This window comes from Herpailurus yagouaroundi, unplaced genomic scaffold (assembly GCF_014898765.1).
Source record: "Herpailurus yagouaroundi ecotype Mexico unplaced genomic scaffold, PumYag 67700, whole genome shotgun sequence".
Taxonomy (NCBI): domain Eukaryota; kingdom Metazoa; phylum Chordata; class Mammalia; order Carnivora; family Felidae; genus Herpailurus; species Herpailurus yagouaroundi.
The window spans coordinates 7,831,734-7,841,319 of NW_024420499.1; the positions used below are offsets into that span (position 1 = coordinate 7,831,734).

At 46.9% G+C, this 9,586-nt stretch overlaps 1 protein-coding gene across 1 annotated transcript in view; it reads right to left on the reverse strand.

Moving 5' to 3' along the window:
• Positions 1-1,326: 1,326 nt before the first annotated feature.
• The window catches only part of CLDN2 (claudin 2), a 10,855-nt gene continuing 2,595 nt past the window's right edge, over positions 1,327-9,586 (reverse strand). The window contains exon 2 of the mRNA XM_040468398.1: positions 1,327-4,181. Within this exon, the coding sequence (XP_040324332.1) occupies positions 3,307-3,999 (693 nt within the window). The 5' untranslated portion in view covers positions 4,000-4,181 and the 3' untranslated portion in view covers positions 1,327-3,306. The remainder of the gene's footprint in view (positions 4,182-9,586) is intronic.

The following is a 9,586-nucleotide window of genomic DNA, read 5'->3' on the forward strand; positions in this document are numbered from 1 at the left end:
CTGGTTATAACAGACTCCTGTGTGCTAAGGCCTGCTAGGTCCAGGAGCTGGGTAAGCTGAATCTTGCAGGGCCCCATTATTGTCACTGTTGCCATGGTTAACATCTTTATGAATTAGGCTTTGTTAACTGCCAATGAGGCCAAATCATTGGCCTCCCAAACTCTTACACCTCCAGAGTTAGGGAAATTAGAACTGAGGTGTTGTGTCTTACTCAAAGGTAAGCTTGGCATTGCCCCCCAGATGACAGCCAGCCAGCTTGACAGGAAGGGCAATTCCAGGTGGCCCACCCAGTGAATTGGTCCTGCTCTCCTACATCCACCTCACAGGAGACCAGGAGAATGTATGTGTTCCCAGTGTGACTTTGCTGGCCATAAGTTGTTTTCCTCTGGCACCTTGGGGACCCCAGCAGGCTCTTCCAATTATTGGATCAGCAGAGTCCTATTTAGGGAGTCTCGAGACTAGGACACTAACACCAGCAATGTGGCCCTGGGAAAATCTCTTTACGTGTGGGCCTTTGTTTCCCCATTTGCTGAATGGAGGTTGTCAGATCTGTTTTGCCTTCTTCACAATGCTGGTTCAGAGGATGAAAGGAATAAACACATAGCCATTTACTAAATAACTTCAATGAAACAGTTATGAACAGGGAGGAGCCCCAGGGAAGACAAAAAGGTTAAGGTTCCCTGGGAAGGTTGGGGAGTGTATTTTTTTTTAATGTTTATATATTTTTGAGAGACAGAGTGTGAGCAGGTGAGGAGCAGAGAGGAGACACAGAATCCGAAGCAGGCTTCAGGCTCCAGGCTATCAGCACAGAGCCCGACACAGGGCTCGAACTCACAAACTGTGAGATCATGACCTGAGCTGAAGTCGGACGCAGAACCAACTGAGCCACCAAGGCACACCTGTCTTGCTTTCTTAATGTCTCTATTAAGGTCTAGAATTTTTTATCTACCCAGTGGGAAGAAAAGCCAGTCTCTTTTCTTTTCTCTTCTTTTCTTCTTTTCTTTTCTTTTCTTTTCTTTCTTCTCTTTTCTTTTCTGTTTGTTTGTTTGTTTAGAGTGCATGAGCAAAGGAGGGGCAGAAAGAGAGGGAGACAGAGAATCCCAAGCAGGCTCCCTACTGACAGCGGAGAGCCTGATGTGGGGCTTGATCCCACTAACTGTGAGAACATGATCTGAGCCGAAATCAAGAGTCAGATGCTTAACTGACTGAGCCAGCTAGGCACCTCAAGAGTAAAACCAGTTTCCATCCCTCCTCCCCTTGGCCCAGTTCTCTCTGTCACATCTGCCCTGTCTGGGCCCCTTTGAATTAATAAAACAGTAACAAAAGTACTCAATCAGCCAGTGTTTATTGATCACCTACTATGTGCCCAGCACTTTTACAGATAGTCTGAAGGATACAGAGAGGTCTCAGATATGGCCCCTACCCTCCAAGAGTTTACAATGTATTTGTGAAATCAGATACACACATATGAAAAGATAACTGTCCATCCAAAAAATATGAATAATAAGCATCAAAGAAGCAATATTTATATGTTGAGGGTTGGAGGAGGGAGGGTAGGAGAGGGACGGAGTGGTCAGAGGAGACTCAGTGTAGGAGGTGGTGCTGAGCAAGTTCTCCAGAAATGAGGAAGATGTGGCTAAGTAGAGAGGGCCTTCCAGCTTCGGAGAAGTGCTTAATCACAGGCAAGAAGGTAGAAAGGTGAAAGGCATGTTAGAGACGAGTGAGCCCCTTCTGCTGGCACTGAGGTTTGGGGAGGTGGACTGGAGTTTGTCAAAAGCTGGGTGAGCATGCTTGGCTGGTGAGGGAAAATGCCTTTGTTCTAGCTGTGACTCCTGTCCCCCACTCCCTCCCCAGGGGAAATGGAACATTCTCACACCTCCGAGCTGAAACTGTGTGCCTGGGAACCATCCTCTACTGTCCCGCCTCAACTGAAATCCCAAGGGGCAGCTCAGCTATGGCTTAGATCAGGGCTACAGCTCATTGAGCATTATTGTTCCATGCAGAAGCCCTCAGACACCTTCTAGCAACTCTGAGATGTCTGGTGAAGGATGGTGGGGCCAGCCTGAAGGGTGGCGGGCGGGGGGCAGGCACCTGATGCTGTGGTCACTCAGAGGCTCTGTACTGTTCTGTGAGGAGACCCCAGGGCACTGATTGCAGACTTCAGGCTGATTGTCCATTAGGGAAGGTGCCTCTCTCTGGCCCGATAGAAACACCCACTGGAGCCACCACACGTGCCCACCCAGCTTCTGAGACCAAAGTTCTTATTCTTTCTTGGGCAGCATCAAGGAGTGGTCTCTTCTTCAGTCCCTGCTGTCATCCCCCAGCCAAGAGCCATCTTCAGAAAAACTAGTTTCCCCTTCCTAAGGAGATCACTGTGTAGGATCTATAGCCTTGTTTCTTAGCAGGAGGCCAGGTCAGAGGGAGGCAGGGGCATCAGTGAAAGTTGGGGCTGCAGCTTCTGGGGCAGTTCCTCAAGTGGAGTCAGCGTCTGATGCTGCCTTGAGCTTTCCACCATATCTTCTTTCTTTGTGCTTTCCTCTAGTGGGGGAGCCAGATCCCCAACCTACCACAGGAGAGAATTCCAGGAAATGTCCTGGGCAGTGATTTTTTTGGTCCTTGGCTGCCTTCCCTCCCTCTCATCCTGCACCCAGTCATTCTTTGTTCCCTCGGTACAATGGGATGGTTTTATTTCAGTTCATGCACAAACCAGTCTGAACACTGTGGAGTCATAACAACAGTGGGATGGAGGCTCCAGACCCCATTACTGGCCAGTTTCTTTGGAGAGAAGCTTAGAAAGTTGGTGAGAGCCATGCCCATAAAAGCCACCACTCTTCCTCCCCCCACATCCCCCAGCAATGAGCTAAGAGCCAACAGCCGACCTGAGCCAGAGGGAGGGTCTCTGATCACAGAGAGGATTAGCCAGTGGGATACAATTAGTAGGTTTGGGGATGGATTCCCAGGTAAATCAAAGGGCAGAGGGGAGCTTCTGTGGCATGGCCTAGGGTAGAAGGTGGAGTTTGGAGTTGAGGGTTGAGGACTCCAGGTGGGGAGTGGGTGGTGGGCAAGGTGAAGAAAACAGAAAGGCTGGCTTGGCAAGCATCTTGACAATTCAACCTGCATGCTGTCACACCAGTTCCCATTTTTGCCTTTGCCTGATCCAGTGGCCAAAGTCAGTCTATCCTCAGCAGCACCTTCTGACATGGTCCAGTGGCAATGTCCCTTACTTATGGCCCTTGGGCGGGGGGTGCTGTCCACTGTTTTTCACAGACCCAGCCACCCCTATCCCCAGCTCTGGCCCCTGGTTCTTCACACATACCCTGTCAGGCTGTAGGAGTTAAACTCACTCTTGACCTTGGGTGGTTGACCAGGTCTTGGAGAGCCCCGAGTTTCGAGGGGCTGGGCCTGATAGGCATCATAGTAGTTGGAGCGATTTCCCTGGAGTGGGCAGGAAAAGCAGAGGATGATTCCAGCTACCAAGGAGAACAGGGAGGAAATAATGCCCAGGTAAAGAGCCTCTCCGATCTCAAATTTCATGCTGTCAGGTACCAGTGGGGAGTAGAAGTCCCGCAGGATCCCGTGAAGATTCCAGGCAACAGGGATGAAGCCCAGGAGGCCTCCAAGGATGAAGAAGACTCCGCCTACCACCGCCAATCTGTCTTTGACTCTGGAGTCCTGGCAGAAGATTGTGCATCTCATGCCCACCACAGAGACGATGCAGGCCAATGAAGAGACTGCACTGGATGTTACCATCATGGCCTGGGCAGCCTGGATGTCAGCAGGCAAGCCTAGAAGCGTGCTATAGATGTCACACTGGGTGATGCCTGTGCTGTGTGTGGCACACTCCATCCAGAGGCCCTTAGAGAAGCCAACTGCCGTCACGATGCTGGTGCCAACGTAGGAGCTGGTTCGCCAGCTGGGGAGCAGCATGGCTACCAGAGTGCCCAGCAACCCCAGGAGGCCCAGGATGTAGCCTACAAGCTGGAAACCAACAGAGGCCATGGCAGACCTCTCAGCAGAAGCGTCTTCAGTACCTGCTCCCTTGCCTTCTGGCTGCAGCTCTCACTCCTTGGATCTTGGCCTTTAATCCCTCATTTCAGAGTGTCCCTACCAGGCTGATTTCTCTCCTCCTTACAAGTGTCTGTGGGTGGCCACAAGCAGGCTCAAGAAGGCATCTAGAAGACCTAAAAAAATCCATAAACCAGATTAAATATTGACCAGAAGGTTATGAGAAACCAGAAAATGCTGGATGCCTTTTGACCTTTGTTATCTTTAGAAATAACACATGAGAAAGAAAAAAAAAAAAAACTTTGAAAGTGGAGCCAAAATGTCATCACCTCCTGCGTAGACACATGCCTTAGGTTGGCAGCCAGACAAAGCCAAGAGCCAGACGAGTGACTCTTTTCTGAGAAGGTAGTGGTGGAAGTGGCGGTTGTGCTGGACGCGTTAGCTCCAGGTCAGGCTGTTCGCTGGCACAGTTCTGTATCCAAAGCCGCTGTTTAATGCATTGCCCAGCAACAGTGCCACAGGGCCCCTCAGTTGCAGACTGAGGCCAAATTCCAGGAGACTGGAACAGGAGGAACAGGTCCTAAGATATAGCTTTGGACTTCAGGTTATTGGAGGCCTCTTAGATATCCAGGGGCCTAGAGGGCAGTGGTCTAACCCTGAGTCATCCTTCCCAAGGGGAAAATCTACTCCAGGGCAGGTTGGGGTAAGCAAAAAACACTTCTGTCCACACTCTGAGAGTTCAGGTCCTCCCAACCCTGCCCAAATTCCCTCTGCAAGCCAGCCTAAGTAAGGCTTCCTGCATGCATAACACACTCAGACATTTCCTACATGCTCTCTTAATAGATCCCCTTACGAGGTCTGGCCTCTCATAAAATGTGGAAAGATTCTAGCAAAGGTTGTGCCAAGGCCTAAGGGGAGCCCTAAAATTCCCTAGGCTATCTTCTAGGGGCACTAGGATAAACAGAGGAAAGGGGAACTATTCTACAATGGAGGGCTTTGAAGGAAGAAAGCATCTGAGCCAGTCCTTTAGAATCTCAGAGCTGTCCGTTAAAAATTAAAAAAAAAAATTTTTTTTTAAAAAAGGGGCGCCTGGGTGGCTCAGTCGGTTAAGCGGCCGACTTCGGCTCAGGTCACGATCTCACACTCCGTGGGTTCGAGCCCCGCGTCGGGCTCTGTGCTGACCGCTCAGAGCCTGGAGCCTGTTTCAGATTCTGTGTCTCCCTCTCTCTGACCCTCCCCCATTCATGCTCTGTCTCTCTCTGTCTCAAAAATAAATAAACGTTAAAAAAAATTTTTTTTTAAAAAAGAATCTCAGAGCTGTCTAGGATTTTTCAGTGCTCAAGGTGCAAGCCCCCACACTCTTGCCAAGGTTCAAGACCCTGAGGGTCAAGGGCACATCCTTTTCCCCATTCTCTACAAGACCTTCCAGCCCACTCACTTTTCAGCCCCCCTAATCTGGCTATTCCATTTTAACCTTCTTCAAGATTTCTCTTTTCCTAATCATCTCTTAAATTCAAGTATTCCTCAGAAGTCCATTCCTTTCTCAATCAACACTCCATCCCTGAGCAAGTGTCCCATGACTTCATCTTAAATGGACTTAATCCACCCCATGACTTGATCTCCAACCTAGCAATTGTCACTTCCAAATCTGAATTTCCATCATAGACCTTCCTCCTGGGCTTCAAGACTGGCAGAGCAATCACATATTTAAATGTCCACTTGGGGGGTGCCTGGGTGGCTCAGTCAGTTAAGCGTCCGACTTCAGCTCAGGTCATGATCTCGCGGTCCGTCAGTTCAAGCCCCGCATCGGGCTCTGTGCTGACAGCTCAGAGCCTGGAGCCTGTTTCAGATTCTGTGTCTCCCTCTCTCTCTGACCCTTCCCCATTCATGCTCTGTCTCTCTCTGTCTCAAAAATAAATAAATATTAAAAAAATTTTAAATGTCCTCTTGGAAATGCTATACGCACCTCAAATTTGACATGTTCTTTTTTTTTTTTAATTTTTTTAACATTTATTTATTTTTGAGACAGAGAGAGACACAGCATGAACGGGGGAGGGGCAGAGAGAGAGGGAGACACAGAATCAGAAGCAGGCTCCAGGCTCTGAGCCATCAGCCCAGAGCCCGACGCGGGGCTCGAACTCGCGGACCGCGAGATCGTGACCTGAGCTGAAGTTGGACGCTTAACCGACTGAGCCACCCAGGCGCCCCTCAAATTTGACATGTTCAAAAGAGAACTCATCACCTCTCCTATCGCACTCTTCCCCAAACAGTTCTTCCCTGGGTCCCCTGTGATCACTGAATGATACATCTATTCATCCCCTTGCACCAGACTAAAATCTTGGGAGTGATTCTTGATGCCTTTCATACTTATTCATCACCTTCCATGGTCAATGTGTCAGCAACTCTACCTCTTGCAATACCTCAAATCCATGGTACCCTTCTCCCTATCGCTACTGCTACTTGCTCAAATCAGTGCTTCATCATCCTTTCTCCCCCAGAATATAGCAATGACTTTCTAACTTGTCTTATTTCCAATCTTGTCTCATACAATTCACTCTCCACGTTGCTAAGGTGATCTTTCAACACATTACTCTGATCAAGTGTCTACATAAAGCATTCTAGTGGCTCCCCATTGGCTAAAGGATAAAGTCCAGACTTGTTTGTACTCTATGACCTCTCAAGTTTCATCTCTTGCCATTGCCCTCCTCATATTCTTGCTGAACTAAATTACTTTCAGTTCCTCAATCATGTCATGTTGTCTTTTGCTTCCAAACCTGACTGCAGGCTGTTCCTTCTATGCAGGATGCCTGGAATTCTTCTCTCTCTGTGTAGTGACTTCTCTCTGTTTAGGGTTCAATTCATATACCTCTTCCTCTAGCTTGGAACAAGTGCCACTTCTCCATGTTCTTGCAGCATTTTGTGTTTACTTACCTCCAACGTAGTAGTAGTAGTAGTAGTAACAGTAATAATAATAATGATAGCAACACTTACATAGTGTTTCTGATGTGACCATTATAAGCACTTTATACAGTTAACTCAATCATCACAACAACTTTTTGTGGTAGGTACTAATAATCCTATTGTATAGATGAGAAAACAGCTACAAATAGTAGTTATTACACTGTATTTCAGTTTCCTTCTTAAATCTGTGTTCTTCCCCACTATTATGTTAGCTACTTGAGGGCAAGGACTGTATCTTATTCATCTCTGTATCTCAGGTGACTTGCATAGTACATTACTCAGAACAGATGTTAACAAATCTCTTCTTAATGAGTGGATGAAAGTGATAAAGAGGTTTGAGGGACTATAAGATATGGACTTTCTAAATGAGCCAATGACACTTCAGTGTAAGGGACTAGAGCTGCCTGCTGTTGGGAAAAAAGGTTGAGAGAGGGAATCAGAGGAAGGAGGGAAATGGAGAGACAGAGAGACAGAGAAACACAGAAGAGAGCCAGAAAGGGAGAGAGAGAAAAAAACAGAGACAGAGACACATAGAGAAAGAGAGCCAGAGAGAGAGAGAGACAGATAAAGAGAAACAGAGACAAAATTTCATCATTTTCTATGTATATGAATTTGCCAAATATCTTGTCTCTTCAAATTCTAAACCACCTGAGGGAGGAAATATATTATACTTATTAATTATTGAATATTTTAAACATATATTAAAGTCTGTTGTGCCTCTGCAGCATTGGGTGCAGAGGTGACAGTCAATACTCTTCATCAGTGATGAGTATGACAAGGTCAATGTTGATGAAAAGCAGTGTGGAGTGGAGGAGGGGGCACTACACAGTTGATGGGATGGGGAGGGAAATCTAGTTTGAATCTCAGCTCTGGCACTTACCAACTGCACAGGTCCTTTCCACGCATTGGTATTGTTACTAACTACTAAGCTGGCACAACTCTACCCTATCCTGATCATGACTGCATCTCAGTGGGGCTTTCAGTGTTCTCTGGAAGTCTTTCTACTTCTCCCTGGTGAGCATCTCCTGGTGACTACTTCAAATATTTAGCACTTTCTTTGAGCTCCCTATCTGACCTCCTCCCTCTGCAGCTCTTACCCTATCCTCATCATTTTCTTGCCATCAAGATTCCTAAACAAGCCATTTAATGTTGATGTCTCTTTTCTTCCCCATCCCACCAAATGCCCAACCCTCTGCAGCCTGGCTTCTGCCATTAGCCCCCTGCTGAAACTAAGGTTACCAACAATCATATTGTTCCCAGACCCAGCAGTCATCTTTCCGTCATCTCACTTTGTCCCTCTCCTTCATAGAACTGTCCTCTCCCTTGTCTTCTGTAATACCCCTCCCAGTTTTCCTTGCCCCTCAAAATGATTCTTCTAAGTCTTCTTCATAAGTTTTTTTTTCTTGTGCCCACTGTATAAATCTGACTATTCCCTCCAGGGTTTCATCTGGACTTCTAGACTTCTCTTTCTTATTCTTCACATTCTCTAAGGGTGGTCTCATCGTTCTGTCTCTATGCCAGTGACTCCTGAATCCATTCCTCTGGCACAGATCTCTCTCCTGAACTCAAGATTTGTATAATCAACTGCATTTTGATTGACCCCATCTGAATGTTTTAATGGCACCTCAAACTCAACATTTGCAAATCTAAAATCATCTGCTCTCTTCTCCCTCCACCTTCAAACTATTCCTCACACAGTGTTCCCTATCTCACTAGGAGCATCCCTCATCCAGCAACACAAGCCAGTCATCCTTGATTCCTCCCCTCTTCTTGCCATGTAATCAGTTATAAACTCCTATAAGGTTTACCTTCAAAATATGTTCTGAATGCATCCACTTGTCTCCATCTCCACTACCTAAACTTTAGTTCAAACCATGCAGCTGTTATCTCTTGTACATCTGGAAATCTCATAGGCACCTCAAACTGGTTTCTCTAATTCCACTTCTGCAATCAATTATCCATCCAGTAGCCAACGATTTTTCTAAAATGGAAATCTAATCCTAAGTGCCACTCCACCCCTTTGCCATGTTTTAAAACTTCAGGGCCTCCTAATTGCTTTCAAGATTAAGTTCAAACTCTCTAGCACAGGAAACCAGGAAAGCTCTACATTTTCTAGCTTCTGTTTTTTTCAGTCTCATTTCCCATCAGTTACCTCCAACCTCATGTTTTATGCTTACACACACGCACCTAATCCAGCCATACCTGAACATGTGACTTCTCTGAATTTGCCTTTCTCTCTGTTTCTAAGCCCTGAAGTATGCTATTCTACCATCCAACATTTGCTTGGCTAATCTCTGGTCATGTTTCAGTACTCATCCTCTCTTTGAAACCTTCCTTGCACTCCCTCTTCCAACCCAAGCTAGCTTAAATACTTTTCCTTTGTATCTCCTAGCTATATGCGGGTTTTCAGTGAGTGTTGGTGAGCTACCTTGAGGTTTTTAGGGAGCAGACCCTCTGCTGTTCTGGGGTGCTCTCCTGCTTTAGCCTTCCTGGGATGGAGACAAGCTTTGGTTTCCCATGAAAGTCAGGAGTGTCCCCAAGAGGAGAGCTTCTCACCACAGGAAGGACTCACCGGAGAAGCACAACTAGAAGTATATTGGGGGGGGGGGGGGTGACAGAT